Below are 16375 nucleotides of genomic sequence, written 5' to 3'. Positions count from 1 at the left end.
GCGGTATTCCAAACTTCCCCAAAAAATTAAGAACTGAAGATTTCTCAAGTTATATTTTACTTCTTAATTTCATTTTGCACATCAACTGTTTTTATCATTAACTTACAAGAAAACATTTCCTAAAACAAAAATTCTATACATAATACTTTTACATTGCTAAGACACAACGAGGTGCACATACAGTAAAGAGAAGTTTACAGTGGAAAGAAGATGCAGAGCATCGTGAAAGACTTTTGAATTACTAGTTATACAACTAACATAAGTTCATTGAAGCCCCAGAAGCTATCAAACTCAACTGAAGGGTCATGTGCTCAATAAATTAAGAGATTAGGGGATGAGGGTGCTAGAGGAAGTAAGGCTCAAGTCTTTTAAACAAGTATTATATTTAATATGATCTTTATAAAATTAACACTGAGCAGAAAAACAAGCATCATGTAACATATCAGCTACACAGCAAACTACTCAGGAGTGATCACGAGCCACTCAATTTATTTTTATTCTTCCCCTTGCCACCTCCAAATATCAACCCTGACAGCTGACTCTTACCTGACATAGTAATCATTCCTGATGAGAAGGAAGTGTTGGAGAATTGACAACAAGTAGTTTTCAGAAGAAGTATCTTTCAACATATTATACAACAGGTGATATACTTCATTCATATCAGTGCAAACATTGTTAAGGAAATACAGGAATTAAAAATAAATAAATAAAAATAAAAAATAATTTTTTTTTTATTCTTAGTTATCAAAACTTAATTTTCCTCAAAATTATAATCTTTCATGGATGTTATTTTATATCTTCATGTATCACAAAACAGAGTTTAGTTTAGTAAATGCTATTCACAACAAATTGAGTTCCTAATTACTCACATTTAAATCACAAATATTAATACTAATTTTCTAAGTAAGATTTTAACAAAAACAAGTGGAATGAGATGTGCTTGAGCAAGTCCCTGCAAATTATGCAACTGCCACAAATCAATTGCATGTAAAGCATTCTACCTTTCATTTAATAGTTATTAAACAATATAATAACACCATTTCTACAAAGGATATTCCATTTCCACTCTGATATCATTGAGACGATGTGACAGTTCAAGCAAGTCTTCTTCTTTGTTCTCATCAAACACTTTCAACTGAATATCAAGCTCTTCATTCTCCTTATCTTTCAAGGCCTATTGTTCAAGACAGTGCATCTTAATTTTGCCTTTTTTTCCTAAAGCAAGAATTCCACCACCACCACTCCTACCCCTACAAAGATTACATCATGGCAAAATCTAAGACATAAAGCTTAGGAGCAGAAAATACATATTTTAAAGAGGAAAAAGTTGTAACTCAGATATTTTTTAAATGTTATTGCACAGTTGAGGAAAAATTAAGGCATAATATCAGCTAATAAGGCAGAACAATAAGCCAATATCGGATATAGGCTATAGAAATATGAAACTTTCTGATTGAGTTTTATTTTCTTAATGGAACACGGTTGACAGTTCAGACCTCATGTCAAAGCACAAGTAAATTTCAAAACATTAATGAAAGTGAATGTAAAAAGCCTAAACAAGTGTAAAAGACATGTTTACAAACTTTTAAAAGTTAATCTACAACACAGCACGAAAAGTACCTGTGGTATATTGAGAAACATTTACAAGTAAAACAACAGAGAAGAGAAACTACACACAACAAAAATTAGTATTTCGAGTTAGGAAAAAAATTGGTTTCCTTGAAATAACACAAATAATTTCCCTAAAACACTTGACAGCCAGGTTTAACTTCCTACTGGGCAAATCATAAAAACAAAAAACTAATTCAAAAGCCGTTAGTGTGAACGTACTTCATGCTCTAAATGAAAATTTGCCTGGAGTTGTCATAACTTGATACGTACAAACTAAATGCTAAATCTATGTTTCTACTTTTGTTGTTGTTGTTTATGTATTCTGATTCTAATTCTGTATTCTGATCCTAATGTTTGAAAACCAGAGAAGCATACTACGAATACTCAGAGCATGAGACAGAACTATGGATCCTCCTGAATTTTTCTTATTTCAGAATCCCTCTGCACTTCAGTTTCTTGAAAAATAACCCATTCTACCATGTTTTCTATCATGATTTATTACAATTCAGTTCATCTGACACCCCACTTACCCCCCAATTCTTAAGTTCTAGAAGCATTCATTAATCGTGTAAAGACTAATTTTCAGTAGGTGTTAAAACACACACACACAAAGAGCTCTTTAGGCTTTCAGAAGCTCTATAACAAATAAAGACAGCAGATCATATTCAAGTACAAACATGATATAAAACCTACGTACCCTAAAAAATGGACATGTAAGTATCAGAAACCTTTTCAAAGCAAAAAATACAGTTGCATGAATTCAGACAAATATAAGCAGGTATGCCATAATTTCTCACATCTCCTGCATGCCTTCAGAATATATAAACAACAACATGTCAATGAAGCGATCAGTTATTCTTCAACAATCTCAGGTAGTTGACTATCATCAATTCCAATCAATATACAAACTACGTACAGGCAATATTTTCTTCAGGCCACAGCGTAAAAACTCATTTCTCAAGTGTATCCTGAAATCAAGTTCTTCTGGAGATGTAACAAGGGCATTGATGAGCTGCATGCAGGCTACCTGTTATTGGAAATACAGGAAAAAAAACTTTTAGTATGTGAATTATGTGAAAAAAACACACACTAAATATTTTGCATCAGCAGGTGTCTTTCCTACTCCTGCACCTCATTTTTGCAAAATGCCTGAAGTTTCAGACTATGGGCTAATGCTTCAATTGAACAGCTGTGCACTTGAATTAATTTTAAAACAGGTACACAATATCATAATGCCAAAGTGCTGACACACATTATAAGATGAAAACAGGACTCCAGGGAAATACCATGTTTAGAAAGAACTGTTAACTGCAAATCGAAGTAGCATTAGGGTAGACATAAATAAGCGAACAATTGCTTCAGAGAAAAAAAATCAGATAAATACACCCTTCTAATTTTAATTACATTCCCTATTTAGTTTTAATGGAACATCCTATGGAGCCTTAATTTCTATTAAAACACTTTCAAAGACACTCCCTTTATATAGCTGCATCATCTGATAATGTAGTATCATCACATTTGCTTCAATGATTCTTATTATGTTACCAAGACACGACTTAACAAGCCAAAAGTACAAGTCCAATCAGAAATTACTAGAGAGAAAAGGTGCCATCTGCTGTGACTGCTTTTGCCAGAAGAGATGTTGGCTTAATGACTTGTGCCATACATTAAAGTGAAGAACGGTTTTGCCAGAAACAAGTTAATGAGTCTTACGATTGTATATTTATTGAAGTATAAATGTAGTTTGGGGGTGTTTTTTTGTTCGGAGGGTGTTTTGTTTTGGGTGGTGTTTTTTGTTTTGTTTTTAAATCAACAAGGTCAAGGTTGGAGGTATCAAAATGAATTTCTTTTGTGATAACATTACTATTAATTTAACAAGCATGCTTAAGATGCAATCTGATTACATAGTATCAAAACAAAGGCTACCAACCATTTCAGTTAAAAATGCTTTCAAAAAGTTAACATGTTTATTAGTAGTAGAAAGATAAATGTCAATCTCCATTTCATCTTAGGCTTTCAGGAACACCCACCCATGTTCATGGTAGCTAGCATTTGTCAAGCATTTCCACCTACATTTCATAGTTATTCTAAATTATTAGTATTATGAAGTAATTTGCTTATTTATGATGACATGATTAAAAACCCTGGGGGAAAAAAATAGTTAGTATATTTCATAACTTACTTCTCCAAGACTGTACCTTTAAACAACAGAAATAGTTTTAAGTGATTCCAGTACAATTGAGTTGCATGTGCATTTCTCCCTATCACAAACTAGACGAATTTTTATGCTATTTCTGCTGAAGAGTTTTAAATTCCATACTTTTGAGTAATCTAACCTTTACTATTGCTCTTTTCCAAAAAGATTTTCTGGGTAGATATTTTCAAAATCGACAAATTTCAAAACAGAATACAAACTCCATTTTGTGGGTACTATGACCAAATTGCTTCTAAGAAACACGTTTTACCCAAGTTCATACACCACTGCTTCAAAGCAGATGTCATCTATAGAAACTTGCTGAACACCTAATCAGCTCCAAAACACAAGTTTCTGATGGTAAATTGAGACTCCTGTAGCTGACATATATGATCTAATAATGGATAAAGGGATCCCTTCCATGCAGTTAAGGGATGCACGGATAAGGGAATTGAGTGCACCCTCAGCCTGCAGACAACACCAAGTTGGGGGGAAATGTCAACCTGCTAGAGGGTAGGAAGGCCCTGCAGAGGGACCTGGACAGGTTGAGCAGAGGCCAATGTGATGAGATTCAACATGAGCTAAGTGCTGGGTCCTGCAGTTTGGCCACAACAACCCCACGCAGCACTACAGGCCTGGGGCAGAGTGGTTGGAAAGTTGTGCAGAAGAAAAACATCTGGGGGTATTGGTCGACACTCACCTGAACATGAGTCAGCAGTGTGCCCGGGTGGCCAAGAAGGCCAACAGCATCCTAGCTTGTATCAGGAATAGTGTAGCCAGCAGGACCAGGGAGATGATCGTCCCCCTGTACTTGGCTCTAGTGAGGCTGCACCTCGAGTGCTATGTTCAGTTTTGGGCCCCTCACTACAAGCCGTATGAGGAACGGCTAAGGGAACTGGGGGTGTTTAATCTGGAGTAGAGGAGGTTCAGGGGAGACCTTATTCTCTCTACAACTACCTGAAAGGAAGATGTGGGGAACTGGGGGTCAGCCTCTTTTCACAGATAACTAGTGATAGGACTAGAGGGAATGGTCTCAAGTTGCGCCATGAGAGGTTCTGATTGGAAATGAGGAGACATTTCTTCTCAGAAAGAATAGTTAGCCATTGGAATGGGTTGCCCAGTGGAGGTGGTGGAGTCACTGTCCCTGGGGGTGTTTAAGGAAAGGTTGGACATGGTACTTAGGGACATGGTTTAGTGGGTAATATTGGTGGTAGGAGGATGGTTGGACTAGATGATCTTGGAGGTCTTTTCCAGCCTTAACAATTCTATGATTCTTTCACAGACTTATTACTTGAGCACTAGATCTGGCATCAAAGAAAACGAGTATCACTGATTCTTTTATTTTCATTCTTTGTCATTCTGTTTTTTGGATGAGAAATTTTTATGTTTCACATACTTGACAAAATCTAGTATCAGCAGGTCTTTTCTATTTTTCCTCTTTTAGTAAACCCTGGAGTAACAGTAGTAAGTAGTTTTCAGTGGTAAATAATTTAAAGATTGTTAAATAGTACACAGTCTTTTAGTATTTCAGATTTCTTAACTATTGGTAAGCATATAAAAAAAGTAAACCCACCTGCAGTTGTAAGAATTCATGATTCTCCAGTCCTTCAACAATCTGAGAAAAGCGTTCCCTGTTGTTCCTCTCAGCAGCAGTTGTTATAGCTCCTAAAAGCTTATCCAGCCTAAGAGAAAGATGAACTGTCAAAACATATACAACTGCCAACACTGTCATTTTAAAGATGTGTAGCCTTTATTTATGCAACGCAAGATTTTAGTGCAGTTGTAGATAATCTGAAAGCATTTATCTACATTCATCTACATACAGTTGAAAACAAGCCAAGAATCAAGCATTAAAATACATACATGATTAACGACTTACCTATGTAAAGTTGAAAAAAAATCAAGAACTAAGTGTTAAAATATCTACAAGATTCATGTTGAACTATAAAAGGTGACTAGATCTCTAAACAGCTGTGACATTCAGCTAAGAAAGAAGACATGGCAAAAAAAATCACTACCTTTGCAAACTGTGCAAAGTACTACCAGAAATCTTTCATGCTAGAATTCCCAAATAACCTGTCTTTTCAGAGCCCTTATGTAGTGAATAGGCAAAAACATTCTGAAGACAAAGTTCACCATTTTTAATGTTCAGTAAACTGAGAGATTCAATAATTCAAAGCAAACATATGCCAAATGATTATCTTTATTTTACAAAGACAGTGGACGTATCTTAACATGTGATGCCAAACTAGTCAATTTCAAAAATCATCAGTTCATCTCACCTCCTCAGATGCTGATGTCCCAGTTGAATTCCTCCCAGTAATGGGACCAGTTGTGCCCCACGATAACAATTTTAAACACTCTAAATCTGACAGCTTTCCTTGTAGCAATTAGAAGTTTGCTATTCCTTAACAATCTTCTCAGGGATATACGAAATAACTTATGCTTTGTTTTTTTTCAGCAGATATTTATGAACGTTCATGGCTAAAGTCATCTCTTCTCTACAGTACGTCATTATATCTTTTTCAGACGTTTTTCAGGTCATGTTTCATAAATTTCTTATTTTGCTTTTCTCTGATTTAATACCAGATTAATGCATCAGAACAGGTGAAAGTCTCCTCTCATTTAAAATACAAGTAGCATTAAAAAAGTAATGACATAACAGATTACAATTACATATACAAGTTCTCACCTGTGTCCTAGCTGAGAACGCAAGAGCATTCAGAAAAAAAGAATTTTGTTTTAATGTCTTACTTACATATTCTCCTCTCCAACGATGCAAAGAGCAGAAAGTATTTTCACTGTTTCTGTCATCATGTGTGGTTGCCTTGGATCAATTGCTCTTGATAACAGTAAGAGACTTCTTTCATCTCCTAGAATCCTTTGCAATCCGTACTTAACAAAACAGAAAGCTTACAGTGAAAATAAAATATTGGCCTCAAATTCTCATAATCATCGGATTTCAGAACCTTAGGTATCCTCAGACACATGCACACACTCTATATGAATCTTGGTAACATTCTACTAAAACCTGGCTATTACTGCTTGGAGATGGAAGTCAGACTCCCAGTCTTACATTTAATTTTTTTTCCTAGGAAAACAAAAATCAGTTCCTGAAAAAGATAGCCAACCTTGTAAAATTAGGTACCAGTTCGTATTTTTTATCTGAACTACCTCAACAGTATGAAGAGTTAGTTCTTTTATTTCCACCTGTCCTACCCTACCCCATAACAGCCCCTGGGCAAGTCAAAACACACATGCACACACACTAAATCATAGAAGTGAAAAAACAACCTTGTTTTTATTGTATACCTGTAAAAGAGCTGAAATAGTGTGTCAAAACACACACACACACTAAACCATAGAAGTCAAAAACTAAGCTTGTTTTTATTGTATACTTGTAATGGAGCTGAAATAGGGTAGGTCAAAAAAAACTTAGATTGGCATTTGTCTAAATTTTTTTTCTTCAATTTTCATCAAGTACAAGTTAGTTGGCAAAAAGTTATATTAACTTGAGACCTGTATTTTTAAGAGTCTGCTAACAAAAGATATATGAAATTTCCTTGCTTTTCTAAGATTCAACATGCTACATTCATCTTGAAATCAAAAAACTACTATACCAGAAGTTATCTGCATTTAAAATATTTCTTACTTTATTGTTCATAAATGCTTTGAGGCACTGGATAAGTTTATGTTGATTCTTCTTATCAATATTTTCTTGCCTTGAAAGGGAGAAGGAAAACAACGTAAGTACGATCTTCATGTGCTACCCCATCCCTCCCCACTTCAAGTGATCCGAGTCCTTACTGTTTCTTGTCCAGAAGCCTTTCCAACGCATCCAACATAAGTCCAAGACCTTCGTGCCCAAAATTGTTAACCCAGCTGGAAAAGGGAGGGAAAATGCTTCTAATTATTTCTTAATCAAACCTTAAGCTTACAAAGCTATGCCTCCAGTACTGCTCTCTTCAGGCACACTACTGTAAGACTCACTTTCTAAGAAGTTCTGATCGACAAGACCAATGCTTACTTCCAGAAATTAGACTTTATTAAGAACCATCAGAAAACTCAAGAAAATATTACAGACAATTGCAGGCAACTCATTTATCCTTCTACATTGTGCTGAGAACTACGTTTTGCTGCCAATAAGCATGCGGCTGGGTGTTTCACAGGAAGTGACTAATGGGAAAGAATCCCACATTCACACAAATTCTCTTAATCCTCAAAGTTATATCTGCCTACACCTCTGTGTACCCCCCTAGACCTGCAAAAAAAAACCAAACTGTTGTACCATTCGCATCCAGAGTAGGAACAGAATAAATCATTACAATCAATACAAATTTCATCCTCAAATTGCAGGGTGCAGATAAGATTTTGATATTCAATCATCCTATTTGACATCAACGTGTTATTGGCTACTGATGTAAAATGAATTCCCACCTTTAAAAGAAGGGATCTCAGAACTTTCAAAACCAAACCCTTTTAAAGCATTAATGAAAAGGCTCTGGCAAAAACAAAAATAAAAACCCAACACTACTTTATACTGATAAAGAAAAACAGCATGATGAAAAACAGAGCAGAAGTTACTTACCTAACTGGATTGCTGGTTAGAGACACTCTCAAAGACTCTAGACAATTAAGAAGCTTTTCTTCTGCAATTCCAGATCGCAATTCATGAATATATTCTTGTGAGGACAGTGTGCATTCATGCTTGCTGTTTTTCAGTCCACCCTATCACAGAAGAGAGACTGCTGCTTAATGGTCATTGTAGCATTTAAGTAGATGGTAACACATAAGCATGTCAGTATTTCCACATGAATTTTAATATCGCTGTTTTCCCTGTACAACTATTAAAGACACCTGCCTGATTTTTGAAAAATGTTTAACAGGTTAGATTTTGTATCACAAAGGTAAACATATTTCTGGAATCTTTTTCACTTCCTTGGAGAAAGTCCATGTACCACATGTTGGATATAAAAATGTACTCTTATAGTTCAATTGTATTAACATATTCGACTGCTTAAGACAATCTTATTTAGCATTTGCTTCACCATACTGTATTAGAAACCACCACAAATGCACTCTAAACCCCCACAGTTGTTGTTAAGCTTCTCTTATCATTCTCTCTTTACCTGTCTTCAATATTTGTTTTTATAGCTGCTTTACCATATCCTGACACTCAAATTCTCTCTTCTCCAGAAAGAATAGGAAATTAAGCCACTGAAGATGACTTTGAAAAGGAGCTGGTATCCACTAACTGTTAAATTGGTGTTTTTAAAACCATGCAAATATATGACTTAATGATTTCTTGTTGTAGCAGAACTCCCTGCTTGGTCACTAACAGAGATCCCTAGAGGATCTTATTCATTACAAAACAGAAGAATGATGTAGAAGATTTGACAAAGAGCTCATCTCCCTGCTGTAGTGCTATTATAGAAGAATAACCATGTACAAAGGTATTTCAGTATACCTTTCAGTATGTCAGTATTTCAGTATATGTTATTCAGTTTTCAGAGCTGTAGCATTCAAAACCATGAACAGTGCTCAAAACATTTTACCAAAAGGTGCAAATAACCCTTTGCAGCACTCTGATCAGTTGTAGAAAAGTAGGCTTATCCTCAAAGTGTTCTTATCACTAATAGGCAGTTGTTAAAGCTCCTTACCTCTCTACAGTTGAAGAGAACCTGATAAAGTTGTGTCATGAGTGTAAAGGCAATATTAAAAATGTCTGACCCAAAAGAGGATTTGCATGTATTTGGTTTTACTTGTATCAGGAAGTTCAAATGCTGTAACCTTCCACTTGTGCCTCCTTCAGAAAGCTACACGTTTCATGAAGTTTGTTTTGCTTTATTTAAATTCGTAACATTCATTTTCCAACAATGACACTAAATATGGTTGTTGACAAAATAATGCCTTTTCTACATTAAAGTTAATGATTTTGACCTACATATATCCCAATGTTAATTCATATAACAACTATTAAAATGTTCACAGTATATATTCAAATATATACAACATCAACAAAACAACAAACTGACAGGGACTGTGAATGTATTAAGACAAGAGTGCTCTCACGCCTGTGTCAGCTTTTGAGATGTGGACATGAATAGTGCCTTTAGCTAGACAATGCATGCCAGTTACACAGAAAAGGACTAGGAGAGCGATGAAGATGAGAAATAGCATATAAAGGAACTGTAGTCTGTCAATATCAACTTTCTAAACAAAGAAATGCTGTTATGCAAAACATACACTTGGCTTTAAATCAAGGAAGCATATTAGCACTACCTATTAAAAAATCATAATAGTACTGCAAAATCATTATTCTCAAAGTCCGTAATGTAAAGAAGTGGAAAACAGGAACAATTTCATGCAGTTCATTGCTTTGGATGGAAACCTGGAAAAGATTATATTTGTTACTATCACTATCTGCATTGTACTAGATGCAGTTTTTGTCATCTCAGATGTTCCCTAAGAGTGTAAAAAAATACAGAAGCACTGCTGTAAGCCACAAAAATATATAAAGAGATAATGGAAGCTTCAATCATATGTCTTTACATATTAAGTTAAACCCTAAAAAAGCACTCCAAAATGCAAGACATATTTGGTTTTCAAAAGATGATTTCCTGTGTCTAGCCCTTCCACTGTAGCTTGCTGCAAACTCCAAAGAAGTACCTACACAGATGAGGCATTTAAGACTTTTTTGTAATGTTTTCTTTTATACGTAAACTTGGTGTGCTCTTGCTGTCTCTCTTTCATAGGCACTTAGGACATTAGTGAGGATCCTCTGTTCTATTTCCTTACTTCCGTAAAACTCAAGATTCCTTCAAAAACAGGTAAAATTTATCAACAGGTGAAAAGTTGCAGGAATTGGAAGCATGATATCCTAAGCCTTCTTATCATGTTTTATGGAACAGGTGTACTTCTCCATTGTTGGCACGACTAAGCACCTTTAACTGCATGACAGTAAGAAACCATTTCAGCTTCCTTCCCCCCAACCCTTCAAAAACAGATTATCACTAAAAGTGGCTCAAAAAATCCATTCTCAAAGCCTTTTATCCAAGTACTCTAAATCATACTAGAGAATTCTCAGCTTCTCAACAGGATTACTTCGTTGTTTTCTGCAAGCAATTTGTCAGTCTCATTCCACTCTTCTTTCCTCTAGCCACGCTAAACTCAAGTGCTACAACCAGGTGCTATTTCTTTTGTTTCTGTATTAAGACAGTTTTATTCGAATGCTATATTTAAGTACTGCTATGCCTTTATATGGTTCATATTTTAATATATATATTTCAGTTATTCTGAAAGCACAGCCTAGAAAAAAAAATGGAATACAAGGTCACAGTTAAGTATAGGCTTTACGTGAGAGCTTCTGGTAAGACTGAAGGCAAAAGTGAAGTACAAAGGGATGTCGATGGCTAGGTCCCACACTAGAACTTTCAGAGATTAAATCGAGCATAAGATCAAAGATCTTAGAAGTAACTTTACAACCAGTCACCTCAGTATTACAACTAAGGTATATAATTATTCATTTATGATCACTCAAACGAAAGCTTGGACCACACATTTAAAATCCTTCTCCGAGGAAGTCAGAAGTTAAGTTTAAGGAAAAAAATAAGCTTAATGAAACTCTGGGAATTCTCACCAAAAACAATTGTATGAAAGAAAACCCAGCTTGCCTTCTCAAGAAGAAGGGTAAATCTAATGAAATCAGCTGTGTGCTATACACATTTCAAGGTTTAAGGGACTCAGTAACAAGACAGATACCTTACAGCACAGAACATAACAAAAAAATCAACTGAAGTATGGCTTTCTCTCTACATGTTTAATTATTCCTTAGAAAAACAGACAATAATTAAATATTTAGAATATTTTTATTTTCAGTTTCTTATTCTACATTGGCTACAGGTGCTAGACAATAAATTCTTCCCCCGGTAATTTAGTAAATGTCAAAAGGGTCTTCCAAAGTGCCCACCTTCATACACTACTAAGGTTTTATCACCAGAGGAGGCCTGTAAACAAGGTTAGAAGCCAATATCTAACAAAACAGGAACACAAAAAAGCATTTTAACCTTCATGAGGAATATGCCGGTATTCTCTCTACTCTGTGCTAAAGAACTATGAAGCACCCCTACACCAAACAGATGGGCTGCAACAGTTAAAATATGAGACCAGAAAAATCTGTACAAGCTGCTCCTCTTTGAGGCACCAGACAGATAAAACCTCATTGGTCCGAGGCTAAAGCTGAGTTCATCAGCTGAAGAAGTTTTACCTATGTTGCTTCCATTAGACGGGCATTTTTTACTTCACAAGGAATGCTGGTAACCAGTACATTGACTAGAAATCTCACAATATCGTAAGTGGTCACTTCTATCCAATTCACTATACCTGTTACAGAAACAGCTGGTACCAGAATACTTATTAATGAAGTCAAAGTAGTAGCTTATATTCCATCCCCATCACCTCACACCAAATGACTGAACTGAAGAGTTTTTGCATACCGTCTACTAATGCAGTTCTATTGCTATGTCAAGCAAATGAACAACTATATTTTAATTAGAGCGTAACAACAAAGGCAGGTAAGACATTGGAGGGGGTGCTCAGAGACCTTTTAAATCCTACATACTTGCAGCACATTTTACTCGGAAAAGCAGTGCCCTTGTTCAAGCTATGAGTAAAAATGTTGTATCATCTCCTGTACTAGAAGATGAAACTCTATATAACACCTATCCACTTCACCCCTTAGACACTAGCCAGACATGCTAACTCAACCCAACAAAAACAGAACCTAGTTCTACCTCAGATACCTATGTTAGCGTCTTACAGTTAAGCATAGCTGTGCCATTTCAATGCAGTTCTCTCTGCCTTTAAAAGACAAGAAAGGTTGCTAAATGGGCAGCTCAAATGACAAGCAGGCACCAATGTTTGATGTCCCAAATAAAACTCAAATGAATCAAAGCTCCAGGTTCTCCAGGAACAAGCAAACCTCTTCTCTACAACTGTACTAGAACCCAACAGTACCAGCATCAACAGCATCAGCAGTCCAAAGTTCTCCTCCTTTCTAACCATAAAATCTGTAGCTTCTCAGAAAAGTAACTACATACAATATATACAAGTTTCAACCTTTTTGTAAACAAAGTGAACAAGATAGTTGTCAGTCATCCAGAAGGCTCAGTCTGCCTGGAGGCATGCTGGTCTGGAACTTGGGGAGCAGCAGGTGGATTTATTTTGTTGTGTGTTTATTTTCTGTTTATTTATCATTCTTCTCAGAGTACAACACCAGTGCTGTCAGATGCACTCAATTTCCAACGGATGAATCCGATAAAAAACAAACACTGAGAATAAGCACAACATGCATTCTTTAAGCCATTATATGCATGCATAAGCCATGCTTTAAGAGGAGCATTTCTTATTTTCCTAGTTACTTGTGCAAAAACATGCTTTTAATGCATAACTATTAATTCACAGTCTGATGGAGAAAAAGAAAAGGCATGCAGAAAATGACATTCTGGCATATTCTATTCCGCATATCCCAATTTCCTTTATAAAATAATCTCTTCACAAAGCAGCTGGTCAGAGCAATTCATATTACACGGAAATGACATGGGAGCAGGAATTATTTGAAACTGGTTTGAATGCACATTAATAAAAGAACCTTTGAGGTGATGATTTTTATGGTGTTGTTTTTGTTTTTTCGTTTTAACTACAAAATAGAAACATTGAATATGACCTAAGTAGGAAACCTCGCAATAAAAAATATAATAAATAAATAAAAAGCCTGCTTGGCTACAATTAAAGGCCACCCATAACTAAAGAGAACATCTTTACTTTCAGGCATTATTTAAATTGTAAATGTAATTATTCCCAGAAAGTCATTTTGATCCTTTTTCCTGGATTTAGTCCTGATAAAAGAAGTATCAAATACTTGTTTTAAGAAGTTAAATACTAATAAATTCAACCATGACAATATAAAACGCAACCAAGCACCTACTAAGGCAATAGCTATGCTGCCTATACTGCTTAATTGACCTTCTGAATCCTGTGTTAATCCTATTTACACTGATATCCAGGAGCTGACATTTTCACAGGGAACTATAAATGTTAACAACTAAAACATTACAAAAATCCACAACTAAACAGAATGAAAGAAGTCAAAGACTAATTTCAAGTTTCAGTTGATTGCCTTCAATACAAAAGCACGACAAGCCTAAACTGTATTGGTTGCTCATGATGAGCAGATGAATTCTCAGAGTTGCAAGTCTCTTGAAATAGATCCCTAAAAACTTAAAATGGATCCCTTGGAGCAATAAATAATTTTATAGTGGTAAGTTAAGTCCGACTGTGGTCATAAATAATTATTCTGATGAAGTAAGGATGCACTTATGCCCATGGAACTTTTAAATCCATGATGAATGTCTAAATTATTCTAACCTACTCTCTAGAAACCAAAATGTATTTATAATAAGAAAACAAAACTATCATGTTCATACTCACCGGAACTTTACTTCCGACTATCTGCATGCAGTGGCCAGCCAAGAGAGGTTATTGTGTGAAAAAGATAATAATAATAATACATAAATAAACACAGCAAAGTACTTAGTAGGATGTAGCATCACACAATTTTTTTCACTTTAATCATTAGTAATAGTTACACTCTTATTATTTGATCAAAATGTTTAAGAGTTACATTTTCTCAACAGGAAAACAGAAGTTCTACTGTAAGAGAAAGAATTCGAAATTTTTATGTTCCACTGCTGAATCATCAGTATTTCACACATTTACAAACAGCTAAATATCTAGCCTGACATCTACCTCTGGAGAGATTAAGAGATATGCCATATTGTTAAAATTACCAGGTCAGACACTGTATATATGACACTGAGAAAACTACAGAAAAAAAATGTCATACTGATTTTCTTGTTTTTACAAAGATTCATTTACCACAGTACTTTTTATCTATTTAGATGATGTCATCATTGAATTTAATTAGATTTTCATAATCAAAATATGGCCTAGCATTATAAATCTAACTCATACTTCAGAAAACCTCATGCCGTTTTTTTTTTTTTTTAACTGTTCAGTATGGATGCTTTTACATGGGTAATTAACCAGTGATTTACAGACTGACATTTTCTCTTTTTCACCATGGAACAGCAGGTCTGCATATTCATGAACAGGAAGTTGACTTCACACAGGATCAACACTTGGCAGAAAGGCAACACACCTCTGCCCTGTTCTACCAGTTTGTGTAAATGACCATGATCCTGTAAGAAATAGTACTATGGACTTCTGCCTAAACATTATAGGCCTTTTCTTGTCAGCTATTTGCTACAATCTGAAAGCAGCCCTTTTAACTGAATATCCACGTTTATCCAATTGATAGCCTGAGATGGTATGATTTTCTTCCAATATCTGAATTTGACGGTATCTGTTCAACATCTGCCTGTTTCATTTTCTACTTTTATCTTTTCCGTTACTCTTTTAGGAACTCTTTCAGAAGACAGTCCTCTCAAGTCTTTCACAATCACCTCTTTTCTCCTCTTACTGACGAAGCTTCCTCCAGAAGCACAAGATGCAACTGTCATCACCAGACAGGCAATCTTTCTTCCTAATTTACAACCTTCTCGCACCAATGTTCAAGTCATTCGATATGACATAAGATGTCACCAAGATCAGTTCTGAAAAAGAATTCTGAGCCTTCACCATTTCCCAAGTACAATTTCCACGGTCAACAATGCTTCTCTACAAATGAGAGAAGAAATCAGAAGCCCAGATAATTACTTCACATCAAAGGATCCAGCTTATTCGCTTCCATCCTTCCTCTGTCCCCCAAGGAAAAGGAAAGGTTTTTTTCATCCTTTAAAAATCAAGGATTTCTTCTCACTCAGAACTCTGAGGACAGCACAGTGTTTCAGAAAAGCATGGCCAACAAGCTGCAGATGGCACACAAGGCAAAGAATATGAAGCACCAATTTTTAAGTTGGTTAAGACAACATGAGCAAATGAGAGTGATACTTCAGATGAATGGAGAGATCTCAAAGGCTTTAACTAAAATGATCATGAGATAGAACTGGAAAAAAAGTCGCATCAATTGTCCAGTGTGCTTCATGAGCGATGAGCTCTAAGCAGAAGAAAAGGCCAAAGTATCTTCAGTACAGAAAAGAAGAGAGATGAACAGTTATCTGTGACCAAAGAAAGGGAAAAATTTTAAGTAACATCATTTTTTATGCAGTCAGCATTTCCATGGAAGACAAAGCTGAAGACGGCCTGAGGAAAACAAAGCTTGCCAAGTCAAGATGTGGTAAAAATTGGTTAGAGCTTGATTTCAACTAAGTCAAATAGTAGTTTAGCCAAACAGAAGATGCAATTAACAGTGAAAATGTAGTTTTGCTTTATTACAAGATCCCAATCAATATTTTACAATTGAGTTCTACTTCATACATTTTTAAGTCAATTAAGATGCTAGCTATTTTCAGGCTAAGAAACTACAGACAGGTCATTCATGTCTCTGAACAACCTTAAATATTTCATTCAGATGGTGTGATTCAATTGCAAGGAGCACACAAAGTTAGATAC

The 16375-nt window shown here is 35.5% G+C and overlaps 1 protein-coding gene across 10 annotated transcripts in view; it reads right to left on the bottom strand.

Annotated features, from left to right (window-relative positions):
- The window catches only part of DIAPH2 (diaphanous related formin 2), a 191553-nt gene that overhangs the window by 152198 nt on the left and 22980 nt on the right, over positions 1 to 16375 (bottom strand). For 7 of the 10 annotated variants that reach the window (XM_040572804.1, XM_040572801.1, XM_040572802.1 and 4 more), the window contains 9 exons: positions 14294 to 14314; positions 8394 to 8533; positions 7613 to 7687; positions 7458 to 7527; positions 6564 to 6700; positions 5379 to 5487; positions 2528 to 2638; positions 1056 to 1174; positions 547 to 663 (listed from right to left, as the gene is read on the bottom strand). In XM_040572804.1, the coding sequence (XP_040428738.1) occupies positions 547 to 663; positions 1056 to 1174; positions 2528 to 2638; positions 5379 to 5487; positions 6564 to 6700; positions 7458 to 7527; positions 7613 to 7687; positions 8394 to 8533; positions 14294 to 14314 (899 nt within the window). The remainder of the gene's footprint in view (positions 1 to 546; positions 664 to 1055; positions 1175 to 2527; positions 2639 to 5378; positions 5488 to 6563; positions 6701 to 7457; positions 7528 to 7612; positions 7688 to 8393; positions 8534 to 14293; positions 14315 to 16375) is intronic. The other 3 variants (XM_040572808.1, XM_040572803.1, XM_040572806.1) reach the window with 1 other exon arrangement.

The sequence above is a fragment of the Cygnus olor genome, chromosome 13 (assembly GCF_009769625.2).
Source record: "Cygnus olor isolate bCygOlo1 chromosome 13, bCygOlo1.pri.v2, whole genome shotgun sequence".
Classification (NCBI taxonomy): Eukaryota; Metazoa; Chordata; class Aves; order Anseriformes; family Anatidae; genus Cygnus; species Cygnus olor.
Note: the sequence above shows the minus strand (reverse complement) of the source record. Positions and strands in the feature narration are given on the sequence as shown.